Below are 14,547 nucleotides of genomic sequence, written 5' to 3' on the forward strand. Positions count from 1 at the left end.
GTGTGGACCTAAAATGTATCTCAAACAACAAGTTTACCATTTTCTACTTGCTTGGGCATTAAGCAACTCAAGATCCATTTGTTTAACCTATACAAAAAACAGTCAAACATACTCAAAACACGTTAAAACAATCATCCTAGGTGCCTAACCAATGTACCCTTATTTGTACCACATTTATAACATCAAAATATATATCATCAATGCATCATTCAAATCAAGATTTTAAGCATACCAATTCATTCACTTAAGCCTAACTTATAACTACCTAAAATATCAAGCTTAAGTTCACATGCACTTCACAAGCAATGGTTCCAAAATAACATGCCAATTTATGGCTTCAAACACAAACATATATTTATATCCCCATTTACAAATTCATTCATAAAATAGCTATCAACTAAGACATCCTATGTACATGCCATCACAAAAGGTAAACTTCACCACATTTGAGATCGGGATCGTTGTTGGATGCTAAGCCGGCGATCAAAAGAGAAGTACTTAACCTGCGTACGAAAAACAAAATCATACGCTGAGTAAAACTCAGTGATATTTCTATAGTTCGAACAATTAAAGGCATAATGATACAAGAATGTATAATTTGAATTATACGAACATACTGTTGTCTAAGCTTACAATTGTCATATATCATCATTTCAATTTCATGCATATTACCATATTGTTTCATACCGTATTCAAATTTCACATGCTATCATATTTGATTTGTTTAACAAATATCTCAATTCACATCACTTGCTATAAAAATAGCTTTTCACATATCATTCCACTTTTCATTTAAACAATGGCATGATCCATTCCATAATCAATTCATGAGTACATAACTCATACATTCCATTTGTTTACAACATATTTCACATTTCATTTTCAATCTACTATCTCATTTCCATTTCACATACCATGCCATTTTAATATCAATTATAAAACTTTATTATTTATTCACTCCTATTAGCACGACTTAGACTCGAACGGATACCCGGATCTAACCAACACACTAATTTGGCACCTAGTGCCTCATAAGATAAATCAGAAGTAATAACTGTGCCAAGCGCTATATAAATTGACACCTAGTGTCTCGTCGGTTAAACCGAAGCAAATTGGCACCTAGTGCCTCATCGACTCGAAGTCGAAGAAATTTCTAAACTCTTTCTATCCTATAACATGCCATCTATATCCTACTCAGCCCGATACAATTAATAGGGTTTAAATTCACTTTCCAAATACAACCAATATCCAATTCTCATATTTGCACATTATCACATTTACACATATGTTCATTTCAATTCAATATTCATAATGTATATACCAATTCAATCCATTTCAATCAACTCTAATTTCAATTCACTATCAAAGTGCCAAAATACTCACCTCAACCACTCACCATATGCATTAAATCAAAATACAACAATTAACAATTAGGTTCGGATTATAGAAATACAAACCGTGGATTTTAAGCTATTCAACGTCGATTTTATCCTTTCCCTTTTTAGTCGAGGATTTCGATACAATGTTAGCTATAGAATTAAAACAATTAAAATACATCAATACAACATAATTCAATTTCACATTGAATATTTCAATTTTACTCAATATTTGCTTAAATTTCAATTTAGTCCCTAAACCGAGACTAATTTTTATTCTTCATATTTAATCCTATATTTTTATATAAATTTCAGTTTAAGCTAAATTTAACTCCCTATTTTCAAATTTACCCTTAAATTTCAAATTTTTTACAATTTAATCCTTATTACCCAAAATTTACAATTTGTTCCACAACTTAATCCGTCTCCATTTCCAATTTAAAAATCTATCAATTTAATCTTTAAAACTAAAGCTATTCAATAATAACAACATCTAAAATCTTAATCAATCCTAAAATTTCAACATGGGTCGAATAGCTCTAAACATCGGGATTTAAAAAATATAAAAATTACAAGAAAAAGGACTAAATTGATTAACCAATTTTGAATTTGAACCTTAAAGCCTCTATGTTTGCGATCGATGACCCTTCTTTCTTTCTTTCTTTTTCTTTCTTCTTTTTAATTTGCATGTCACCACCAATCTCTTTATGTTTTTATTATAATAACCATTATTATTATATAACTTATAAATATAAATTTTATTTCATTCATTAAAACATATAATATATATTAAATTATCATATATATAATACAACCATCAATGTCGTCCACTTAAAGAAACAAATGTATAATTGTTTCTTTAGTCCCTTTAATTATTTTTAGATCATAATTCAACTTCTGCCTTATACGCGATTTAGTCCTTATACTTAATAATTCTTAATTCATACAAGTTCACTTAACCAAAATCTAATTAACTACACAACTAACTTCGTAAATATTTATTAAAAATATTTACGAGCATGATTTACAGGAACGGAGTCCCGGAAATACACTTTTCGACACCTCTGACTATAAGGTCGTTACACATGAGGTTGGCCAAACGTGGTAAGTGGTAAGGTGGGTTGGTCGATTGTTCAAGGGCCTTAAAATGTGACTGATCGAATGTGTAAGTGCTATAAAGGTTAAGCCGATTGTATGATTGCTGAAATTGGTTGATTTTTATTGATACTACTTGTCTTGTAGCATGCTGATTGTTATTGTTTATTGGCTGCATGTCAAGCATGCTTAGTGCATTATTTATTGCTTGCATGTAAAATTATACTTGTAACACACCTTAAAACTTGATTGTTTGTATATATATACATTGTTTATTCTGTTTAAAACTCACACTAAGCTTTTAAAAGCTCACCCTATAGTTTTATCCTTACAAATAATCGTCAAGGTTAGGATCGAACACGACATACGAAGGTCTTATATCAGTTTTATTTAATAAAGCAAATTTAGGTTTTAATTTATTTTATATAGTTTTTTGGATTGTAATTTTGTTCATTTTAGACTGTGGCATAGGTTTGTTTATAATTTGGATTTTGCATGCATGGAATTTTGTTAAAGATCAAACAATTCTAATAACTGGCTTAATATTACATAAGATACGTTTTTCATATAAAACTAAAGGCTTTACTTTTTTCGCTGCGTAATAATGAAATTGGAGTGTTAAAAGTCAATTTGAGGAAATTAACTAAGTTTTTCTCAAATGTCACGACACTTATTAAATTAGACTCTATATTTAATTGACTTACAAACGTTTTTTTTATTTACAACCACCCTAAGTTAAAAAAAAAAGATAAATTAATAATTACAAAATTGAACGGTTTTACTATGTCATTTTAGTGGCCAATGTAGCCTCCAAAATTCAGCCATAACGTCTAGGTCAGGTTAGAGAGGTTACAAACTGTTGCTACATATCATACTTGATTATAAAGAAGTAAAAACTACTCATATTCCCTATTTACAATTAATCCCCATTTTCTATATAGCAATTGTTGGTTATGAGAATTTACAACTATTTTACCATCAACTAATATCTCTAACTAATCTTTGCAAATAAACTCTAAAATTGTCTTTGGACTTTCAAGAATCAACCATTCTAAAGTCATTCTTTTTGCCACTGCATGGATGATGAGCTTTCCAATAAAAAAATATATCCTCCCCAACAATTTCATCTTAAAATATGCATCTTGTGCAAGGAAAAGGCACTCAACTCATGAAACAACAAACAAATGAAAAGTAAGCCAAAGGGAGACATAAAGGAAAAACAATAATTTCCTCCAACCTTGTGTTCTTATTATTCTCTGTCTAATAATTCTTTCCTACTCAATTAGCTAGTCGAGAACAATAGTGCTAACAACTAAATAAAGAAATGGAAACACAATAATTTATAGTGTTACATTGCTAGTAAGAGGAACAATCTTATGGTTTATGAGACAGTGTTACATTGCTTATTGGGGATACACCAAAAAGGTGAGGGGTGAATTGATGTTTTAAAAGATTGAAGAAAATATGGTAATAAGAAAGACACAATAATTTATAGTGGTTTGTATTCAATTGCTTACCTCCACTACAATAGCTTATCATAATTAATGATTTTTCTAAACTTACTAATTTGTAACCTTTTGAGGATAAGGTTTAACATTTACAATCACTATCTAAGCAAAATAAAGTCGCTTTGCTTAAGGTTTTCTATCCATAACCTCAAGCAAACCCTTACAAAAACAATAAACAAGAGGAAAGATCAAAGATACCTTTCAAAGGTTGATATTACAATGATCAAGCTCACTTAATGACTATACAACACCTATGAGACTGAAAGAAATTTCTCCACAAATGTGTGTATGAAGAACAATGAGAATAACATAAGTAAATATTGGATTTGTATACAATTGACTTTGCAAACTTCTTTCTTGTTTTTAATGTGGAGCCCTTCACTTGTATTTATGTCTTCTAACTATATTGGAGACGTTAGGCTTGGTTAGAGCCATTGTAGCAATAAATTCGAGTATTAATTGTAGTCTTAGGAACTAGTTGTATCGATAGAACTCTTTAAAAATTGGAGCTCATTGTATCACTATAAATGGGCTTTTATCGACACATGTCTTAGGGTTTCAAAAGAAGGGGACTTCCAAAAATACTCCTTAACATTTGTATCGATAGAAGGTGAAGGGGAATTCTTAAAGGCTCACCGTTAACGTTGTATTGGTAAAAGTCTAGTTGTATCAGTACACTGACTCTTTTGTATAGATAGAAGTTTGTAGAAGTCTTCCGGGGTGTGTATTGAGCTTGCTTGTATCAATACAAGTTTTCCAAATATTATAAAATGGATTTTGAAAGGATATTATTAAAGTATTTAAAAGAAATTAATCTTGTTGAATATATTTGAAGACATGTTAAAGTTTTTTTTATGAGTTTAAGAATACTTGAAAATAATTGTATAATATTTTATCATTAATCACAATTTTAACTTTGAGATACTTTATAATTGATTTTGTTATACCAAAACATTTAAAAAAAAGATTAACAAAGTTAAATGAGAGACCCATTGAGTATCTCTTGGACGTTGAAGCATGCCAACTTGATTTTATTGTTTTCTAGTTTCAAGCTCGCCATTGTTAATAAATTTTGATATATGAGATGCCTAAGTATCTCTTAATTGTTCATGTCATTTACTTGAATTATGCTAATGAGATATAAATAAAATATTGATTGATATGAATAACTTATTTGGATGCAACCACGAAAGTTATTTGGAAATGATGAACAAGGCTGTAAACATAATAGTCAAAAAGGGCTCTGTTAGAGATTAAAACTTGCAATTCACCCATTCACCTCGCATATTACTTGCACCATCATATACTTTACATAAAAAAATTTCTTTATACTAAGACAGTTGTGTGAAAGAACCTCATCAATTGCTTTATTTAAAGCCAATAACACAGTCTCCTTTACTAAATCAACAAGTCGATATTATGTCGAACCTTCTTTATTAATGAACCTCAACATAATTTCCATTTGTTCTATCTTTGATTCATTACAAACTATATTAATTATAATCAGAATTTTAAAATCTTTGAATTTTATTTGCAAAAATAAAGAGAATGTATTTTTGAACACTCTTAATATATAATGTATTTTAGGAGCATTTTCTAAGACAATTGCCTCTCAACCTTTTATTATCTGGGTGGAACTAGAGGTGCTCATGGGCCGGGGGCCCGGCCCGGCCCGCCTGAAATATGGGAGGGTTTGGGTAAAAATATAGGCCCGAAATATGGGCTTGGGCAAAAAAATGAGGCCCGATTAAAAAACGGGCCGGGCCTCGGGCACCACTTTTTTGGCCCGGCCCGAATATAATAAATATTTTTATTTTTTTATTTTTAAAATACTTTTAAAATACTTTTTTTAAATTTTTTTAATTTTAAAATATTTTTAAAATACATTTTTAAATTTTTTAATTTTAAAATATTTTTAAAATAAATTTTTTTAATTTTAAAATAAATTTTTGGTATTTATTTAAAAAATGGGCCGGGTCGAGCCCGGGCTTATGAATTTTTTCCTGGGCCGAGCCTGGGCAAAATTCTAGGCCCATATTTCGGGCCGGGCTAAAATTTTTTCTGGGCCCGGCCCGGCCCATGAGCAGATCTAGGTGGAACTGTTTTAGCTAGTATACCAAATCAACTAATAATTAAAAAAAATCAAAAATTATTTTATGTTCCAAATAAAAGAATAAGATCAAATTGAATAAACGTGTAAAGATTAAAAACTGAATTAATTATTATATATTATATATAAAAGATCAAAATAAGCATTAAACAACATAATTTTAAGTTTTTGCTTTTTCATTTAACCTACATAGACCATTTTGTCTATTTTTTCAGTAAAAAACCAAAATGTAACTTTGGATATAGTACAGAGACTTTTATGATGCTTTTACCCAAAATAAAATGAAAAAAAGGGTGATTGTTTATCTAACGGGTCCTTGCGTGACATAATCAGTTCAGCAAACCCGAGGCAGTTACGTCTGTATTTCTCCTCACGAAATAAAAGGAGCCCCGCGGGATGCCTGAGTTATACAGCTGGACAGGTCAAAGGTCAAACCACAATATTTCACAGCCTAAACCTAACCCTCTTGATTGAAATAATATCCACAGCGTGCAACAAGATTTCCATATAATCGGCCACACCCTAACATCTCCTACATAGTTTTATTGTTTTTTTCGCCTATCTTGCTCGGTCCTCTATCCCCTCTCTAAAATTCGAAACCCTAAAAAAGGTTCTCTTCGAAAATCTCCGTCTCGGAACTATCTGTCTTCACGCAGGTAAAAACCCTAATTCATGAATTTATTTCCTAAATAAATACATCAGCCCCTTTCTTATTAAAATGCTAATTGAACTCTCTAGATTTATTTTTGTCTTCTGTATTTATTAGGAAAGTGAAAAGATGAGTAGCCGTTCCAGCAGGACTCTTTACGTTGGAAATCTTCCCGGTGATGTTCGCGAGAGGGAAGTTGAAGATTTGTTTTATAAGGTCAATAACCTTTCAGCTTTTCTTTTTCTGTATTTGTTTTTTCTTTGCAATTTCACCTTGAACTCGTCATTGCAAGACACGTTAGTTTTTCTGTTTCTCGTTAAGTACTAAATTGGTAGTAGGTTTGGGGCAAACAAGTTTTTTGCCTGGAACTTTGAACTCACAAATATAAGCGAATTTATGCTTTGAATTCCGTGATTAGGGTTAAATCTTTCTGGCATATCGAATGTTAAGAATTGAAATTATAGAGTAAAGATTGCTAAAACAAGTATACAGATAGAGAAAATCGATGAGAGAAAAAGATGCTATTGTACAAAATTCACCTTTAATCCTTGGTTTCCCAGATCCTCAGAAAGCCTAAATGTGGTTGTACCCGTACTTTGTTTATGGTATGTATATATATTCTTATATGACTATGCCTGTGAGATTAAGGTTTACTCTAATTAAATTTATGCTGTGAACCACGGTTTGGTCTCCTTGATATGGGTTTCACCGACTCTTGGTATGCTTTTCTTAGACTTTGGATTGTCTCTCAGCTTGTACTCTACTTTTTGCTCGTTTTGTTGCAGTATGGTCCTATAGCTCAAATTGACTTGAAGATTCCACCAAGGCCTCCAGGTTATGCATTTGTTGAGGTGAGTTCAAACGTGCTGGCTTTTATTTTGCTGTCCAACTATTTATTTATTTTTTGTGAGGGGGATATTACTGTTTTTAGGTTTTATTTCTTGTTGACTTCAAAATTTTCTTAGTTTGAAGAAGCTCGAGATGCTGAAGATGCCATTCGTGGTCGTGATGGATATGACTTTGGAGGGCATCGTTTACGGGTTAGTTGCTTTTTCTTGCATGTTTAGGTTTTATTAGCATCTATTGATTTTGTAATCAACTTGGCATTCTAGGCTATCTTCTGAAGTGTTTTTCTCATTTACAGGTTGAACTTGCTCATGGTGGTCGTGGGCGCTCATCCATAGATCGTCACAGCAGTTATAGTAGTGGGCGTGGACGTGGACCATCCAGGCGTTCTGAATATCGCGGTTTAAATCTATCTGATGCTCTTTATAATCCTTTGTTACAAACAAGTAGACTGCTTATGGTTTATCTGGATTGCTATGATGTGCAGTGCTAGTTACTGGATTGCCATCTTCTGCTTCATGGCAGGACCTCAAGGTAAAAGTTGTTTTTTGTACTTTTGTCACACTGAAATAAACCAATAACATGAAAAATAGAACTAACAAAAAATCTTTTCCATGGGAATTATTTTTTCTTAGGATCACATGCGTCGAGCAGGAGATGTTTGTTTTTCCCAAGTTTTCCGTGATGGTAGTGGTAAGACATGTTTGATGTTGACTCATCCTTTAGCTATTATATAAAATATCAGTTAAAATTAGTATTTTTTAAATTGAATTGATTTGGTGGAGACTATATAACTGTAGATTTACTGACATGATTGTGTCTTTTGTATTTCAGGGACTACAGGGATTGTGGACTACACCAACTATGATGATATGAAGTATGCTGTAAGTTACCTTTTTCCTTCCAACTCTTTTTAAAGACCTTGTTTAACTTAGCTACTGTCATTGTGTACTATGTACAAAAACTCATGGTCCTTTCTTGCAGATTAAGAAACTGGATGACTCTGAGTTTCGTAATGCATTTTCTCGGGCATATGTTCGGGTATATGATCTCAACATAGCTTACTTGACATGCTTTTTTTTAATGTTATTCCTTCTTTTGCTTTTGTTACATTTCATTTTGCTTACTAGACTTGCTGCCTTTAGGTTAAGGAATATGATTCTAGGCGGGATTCCTCTCGAAGCCCTAGTCGTGGCCGATCTCTCTCAAGAAGCAGAAGCCGAAGCCGAAGTAGAAGCCGAAGCAGAAGCCGTGGTCGGAGCTATAGCCGAAGCAAGAGCCGCAGGTTTTTCTTGATTCTTTTGCATTATGAAAATTTATTTAAGGCTTAAGCATTGCATATTAACCTTGCATGTGTGAAGCAGCAAGTCTCCAAAGGCAAAGCCTTCGCGCAAGTCACCTGAAAAGTCTAGATCAAGGTCTCCTCGTTCCCGCTCTGCATCAAGGTCTCGCTCTTTGTCAAGGTGCACTTGCTTCTCCCTTCACATTGAGTGTCTTTGTTGTAATTATGATAATGCTACTCGTTATTGTTAGTTGCTGGCAATTGGTTTTACAGAAAATTTCCTATATTATATGCTTGTGGTCATGGGAAATGGATCAAACTTGTTGACCTTGCAGTTGATTTTTGGCTACATTTGAAGATTTGCCCGTTAAAATGATTCCTCAACTTAGATAAGAGCAGGATTTGTCAATTGTTAGTTATGGCCATTTTGAATTCTGAAATTGAAAAATGCATGCAACTAGTGCAGCTTTTCTGGAGCTGAACTAATTTATTTTTGATAAATGAATATATGGTTGCTAATTTTGATGGAATTACCTCTTACATATTATTATTGCCATTGCTTGTTTCTAAATTTTGTTTACTGCTGATCTTTTCTCCTCACTTCCCCAGCAGATACAGAATTTTCTTTTTAAATCTAGATGTAGCAAATCACGCGGTCTGAAGTGATTGACCCTATTTTAAATCCTAAAACTTCCGAATTGCTATTGAAAGCTAATTAGTTTTGTTTCTGCCACACTTAGTTTATTCTATGAATTAAGGGAATATATTGGAGATGTTTGTGCTCTTCATTCATGGATTCTTCTCGGGGTATCAATGATTAGTAATTAGTACTTTTGGACTAAACTTCTCTCTTGTGGTTGTCAAAATGAACTTGTGCTGTTGAGTTGCATGCTTTCCTCATCCAGAAGACGGGCTATATGAGAAATTGGGTCCGGACTGTATCCCGCATTTGAACTTCATCCACTTTTTTTCTGTTGTCATGAAAATTGCCTTGTTTTCTTTTTAGATATGGATATATGCAGCAAACTGGGGATTGGATATTGGGATCTTGTGGGAATATGGTTCAATTGCATGCAATCGTTTGGTTGCAGAGGTATGCTGTTTTTTAGATGGGCAACTTTAAAACCTTCATTGTCCCTTGTCTAATGTACATAGCATCATAAATGTCCATGGGTGCTAGATTGGGAACAAAGGAGACAATGGACTGCAATAATAGAGCTGGAATTCTTTACAAGGAATTGCAATAGTAGAGCTGGATTTTAGTGAAGTAAATGCTCTGGGATTTGCAAGTCACCATCATTATTTCACTGTCAATATCAGCTCCAGATTTTGCCAAGCTAATAGGACATGCTATGTGGATTACCTGGGAATTGCAATAATAGGGGAGCTTGCTCATTCTCTATACGCTGGTGTTGAAATGTGAAAAGCTATTCTTTTAAGAATTTCATTTTGTTAGACTAGGTTTCTTTCCTTAGGCAGGTTTGTGAGCTGGTCCTATTCTTTATTTCCCATTACCGCTAAAGGTTTATGCTTTGTTTTTTTTTTCTTTTTCTTTTATGCGTTTGGAATATGGTGATTCTGATGTGGAAGGGGCATCAAGGCTCTTGGACATGAAAGTTGTTAAAAGGAACGTGTTGATTTTTAAACTTGGGTTCTTTCTCTGGAACTTTTGCAGATCTCCTTCAAGGTCCAGGTCTCCTTTGCCTTCTGTAAGTGGTTTCATCGCTTGTCTAGTTAAGGTTTTCAAAATTGAATTTGTTTTTACCTGCCTTACAGTTTGTTTGTCCAGCTTAATCTATATAGTTGCTATTCCCTGTTATTAATTCTTATGTTAAATTTGCTGGATATTGCGTGCAGCGTCAAAAAGGAAGGAGCAAGAGTCCCAAAAGACGCAGTGTTAGCAGGAGTCCAAGTGGGAGCAGGAGCAGGAGCAGGAGCAGGAGCAAGAGTGTATCCGGGTCTTGATCTGAAGCTCCTCTGTTGTCTTTTCACTGGTATATAGTCAATACTTGGTATTTGCAACAAAATTTTCATCCATTTTATCTCCAAAATATTCGAAATTTCAGTGGAAACTGATGCCAAAATTCGTTTCAGGTGAGATGCTATTGCGGGGTGTATCAGGAGCTGAAGATGCCTATGAAGCTTTTATGTTTGGATAAAAATTAGCATGGAGTAGTGCGTAACTTATTAGAGTTGTATCAACTATGCTGGATTTGATCTTCATTGCTATATTCAGAACATCGGACGTTGGGTGTGTTATTTTAACTAGACTGTTACATACCTGGTTTTGCGATACTTTTGAACATGATTTGATTGTTGGGATGCAAAAGGAAGCAGTTACCTTGAGTATGATATTATATTAAATAGAAGGTCCCCAATTGGCAGCTATTAACCAACTTTAGGTGGTTAAAGACGAGACCTATTTAGTTCATTTTGTTTCTATCTCCCTCTTCTCTCGGGTCTCTAATCTTTCGAGGGAGCCAATTAATCAATCAAACTGTGACAGATCTCGGTCCTTTTTTATACAAATTACAATAGATTGAATTCGAATTGCCGGTGATCGTCGGGAAAAAAATGGAAGTTATATTACAAAAAATATTAGTAAGAGTTGGTGTTTTTAATTGACATTTTATTTTACGAGAAAAGTTCAAAATTTGAAAACTAAGATTCTTACGCCTTTTAGGAATGATGTTTTTTGTTCCAGTAAAAAGTTTTTATATATTATTAGTTTTCTCAGAGATAAGTTTCTAAATGAATTTTTTTAATTAAAATAAGAAAGGCGTAATGTTGAATTTAGATTTTTATGTTTAAATTTTTTGTTAAATTGATTTTTATTCCTTTGAATTAAATTTGGTCTTTTAACATTTTAAAAATAATTAAATTTGATGATCAACATTTTAAAAAGAGATTATTTTTTAATAGAAATATTAATTAAAATATCAAGTACTTAAACATGACAGTTTACATGATAATTTATATGTATTTAATGTTAACTATTTTTTGAATTTCTATGAAATTTTTATATATATATTTGAATTTTTTTATAATTTTAAAATTATTTGTTTACATATGAATAACGGGTTGTCACCTTAATATTATTAAAAAAATAATATTTGTTTTTCAGCATTGTAGTAAAAAAAAGCGTTGGCTTTTTTAAAAAAGTTAAAAGACCAATTTAACTAAAACGATATAAATTAAATTGATAAAATATAAATATTTTAGGTTAAATTTAATATTCTCAATAAAAAAAGAGAGAGAGAATGAGCAATTAACGTGGCTATGATTTAATATCCTGTGTTAATATAAGACTATGGTCTGTTAGCAGTGAAGTGGAAGGCGGTAAGAGAAAAAAAGCAGTAAGTAAATAGGATGGTGGATCGGATGTGGTTGTTGGTGGTCGTAAATCTGGCAGTCGGTATGCGGGGATCAATACAACAGAGACGACTTCCCTGCTGGCTTCGTGTTTGGTTCTGGCACCAGGGCTTATCAGGTCTCCCTCTTCAATCTGTTTGGTCACTAAAATTTCAATACTAGTGATTATGTTGTAATGTGAAGATATGAAAGGTGGAGGGAGCAGCAAGCCAAGATGGTAGCACTCGTAGCATTTGGGATACTTTCGCCCACGCTGGTATTTTTTTTTTCTTTCTTTAATTATTCTCTCTCTTATTCACACTACTCACTTAATTGTTGGGCCCATTCACAAAAACTTCTCTTCCCATTTTGATTCAACCTTTTGTTTTTCTTTCATTTTTTAGACTTTCTTTTACGTTAACATCTTCTAAAATTTTAAATTTAAAAGATAAAAAGAGATTAAATTTTAAATATACAAAAAAAATAAAATATTTTAATCATATAAAAAAAATTTTAGTTTAATCATGTGTTCAATGTCAATGCTATAAAAATAAGTAAAAATAATTAATTGTTTGCTTAATAATAAAATCAAGATATATTGGTAACTTCTATCACTTGCTTGTGTCATGGTAGCTTCTATCATTGCTTACATCATAATTGGTTTGATGATAGCTTCCACGTTGCAAGACTTGTTTGTCTGCACTTGGATTTTCTTCTTCATCATGGATTTGATGATGACATCCACGTTGCCAATCTTTATTGTTGGTATGTGGATTTCCTTCCTTTTAGGTTGCTATTTTTGTTGACTTCAACCTTCTTGCCTATTATCGAGATTCATTTCTTCTATCTCATCTAAATGTAAAGAATCTGATGAGAGTCTTGGTGGTGAGTTTCACATCTCCCATGTATATTTGATTTTTTCTGTGATGTGAGATGGAAAGTCTTCTATCTCCATTTCAACAATCTTTTTTAACAGCTTCACAGATTCTTCATTTCTTTCCTCCTGGATGTTTCCATTTGGAAATGCCAATATTCTTATTCCATCCGTCCATAGTTTGAAGTTTTTTCTTCATCAGATTGTTTCTTTAATAATTCTGTGTTTTCAGAATTACTCGAACTACTACTATCATCATATTTTAACATATAATGATAATTAAACATACTAAAAAGATCTTTATGTTTTTCATAAAGTTCTTCAATTAGTTTTAAATATTCAACTCTTTCTAGTTGATCATTACTATTAGTAAATTTTTCTTTCTGATGTTCTATAAGTGTTTTATAGGACTGGAAATCATATTCATTTTGTTTATCATCTTTTTTTTACGTTTTTTATGTTTTTTATAATTTTTAACATAGATGACGACTCATCAGATGAAGTATTTTCTTCATCAGATAAAACAAAAATATGATCTTGACTATTACCGTAATATAAAGGACCTAAATTTACATCGGACTCGATATTATTATTATTTAAAACTTGATTTAGTTTATTATTAACACTAGTTAATATTTCTTTAGACTCATGGTTTAAGTCTAAATCTTTTATATTACCTAAGTTATTTATTTTTTCTTCAACATTCATCAATTGTTTTTGACAAATGTTCTTTATCTTCATTAACAGCAGATAATTGGGGTGTTCCAATCATCTTTTTAATAATCCAAATTTGATACGGCTGATAAAATTTTTCTTGTTCAGCTATATCAATTAGACTACTAATATCAATATGAAAATAGTAATAAAAATCATCATTGTTTATGATGTTTTGTAAAACAGACTTTACAATAGCTGGAAAATCTTTTAAAAGATGAAAAGATAGATTTTGCACAACTATTTCTTTAGTAAAACCCCATTCAATATTGGTTATATCAAATGGTTCATGATCAAGTTTGTATTTTAAAGTAGGAAATTCATTATCTAAATAATCGTTAAAAACATATGCCTGTAGAAAACATATGCTGTCAGCAAATTACTTCATTTATTTTTGTGAATATTTCTACAGGTAATAATTTCCTAGCTTTATTATACATACATATTCTAAATACTTTATTCATAATAGAATTGTTTTTCCCTTTATGAATAAAATATTGAATGATATTAAGAAGATTGTTTATCTCCTTTATATCCATGAATTCTAACTGGAATTCATCCCATCCAGCCTCTAAAAGAAATAGTTGGTGAATGGACAACCATTCACAAAAAATCAAACTCCAAAAAAGGATTTGTACCTGCACAGATACCATTTTATCCTAACTAAGGATATTATGTGTCATATCCAACGGTAAACCAACCACTTGGATCAAATGTTTTAAATTACCCGATGGTAAACCAA

General features: G+C 31.9%; 1 protein-coding gene across 7 annotated transcripts; it reads left to right on the top strand.

Moving 5' to 3' along the window:
• The first annotated feature begins 6,487 nt into the window (after positions 1–6,487).
• On the top strand, positions 6,488–10,860 carry LOC107912373 (serine/arginine-rich-splicing factor SR34). Of its 7 annotated transcripts, XR_001688136.2 has the most exons (15): positions 6,566–6,745; positions 6,856–6,954; positions 7,524–7,589; positions 7,704–7,778; positions 7,883–7,985; positions 8,072–8,118; positions 8,220–8,277; positions 8,419–8,468; positions 8,569–8,625; positions 8,730–8,869; positions 8,949–9,047; positions 9,873–9,959; positions 10,047–10,345; positions 10,542–10,575; positions 10,724–10,749. XR_001688136.2 is itself a non-coding variant. In XM_016840515.2 (14 exons), the coding sequence occupies exons 2-14, from the start codon at positions 6,868–6,870 to the stop codon at positions 10,829–10,831; spliced, it is 1,011 nt and encodes a 336-aa protein (XP_016696004.1). In that variant the 5' UTR covers positions 6,488–6,745; positions 6,828–6,867; the 3' UTR covers positions 10,832–10,860. The 7 variants fall into 7 exon arrangements, 6 of the variants coding, with proteins under 6 accessions (XP_016696004.1, XP_040961966.1, XP_040961965.1 ...); XM_016840515.2 differs by lacking the exon at positions 10,047–10,345 and having other exon boundaries at positions 6,488–6,745; positions 6,828–6,954; positions 10,724–10,860; XM_041106029.1 differs by lacking the exon at positions 10,047–10,345 and having other exon boundaries at positions 6,565–6,745; positions 10,724–10,860.
• The last annotated feature ends 3,687 nt before the right edge of the window (positions 10,861–14,547 follow it).

This window comes from Gossypium hirsutum, chromosome D11, assembly GCF_007990345.1.
Source record: "Gossypium hirsutum isolate 1008001.06 chromosome D11, Gossypium_hirsutum_v2.1, whole genome shotgun sequence".
Taxonomy (NCBI): Eukaryota; Viridiplantae; Streptophyta; class Magnoliopsida; order Malvales; family Malvaceae; genus Gossypium; species Gossypium hirsutum.

What these genes read in the sequence shown, in the direction of transcription:
- LOC107912373 (XM_016840515.2), top strand. Translation starts at nt 6,868, where the DNA reads ATGAGTAGCCGTTCCAGCAGGACTCTTTACGTTGGAAATCTTCCCGGT. An exon ending in AGCCGAAGCAAGAGCCGCAG is followed by an intron (nt 8,870 to 8,948) that starts GTTTTTCTTGAT and finishes TGTGTGAAGCAG; the next exon opens with CAAGTCTCCAAAGGCAAAGC. An exon ending in AGGTCTCGCTCTTTGTCAAG is followed by an intron (nt 9,048 to 9,872) that starts GTGCACTTGCTT and finishes TTTTCTTTTTAG; the next exon opens with ATATGGATATATGCAGCAAA.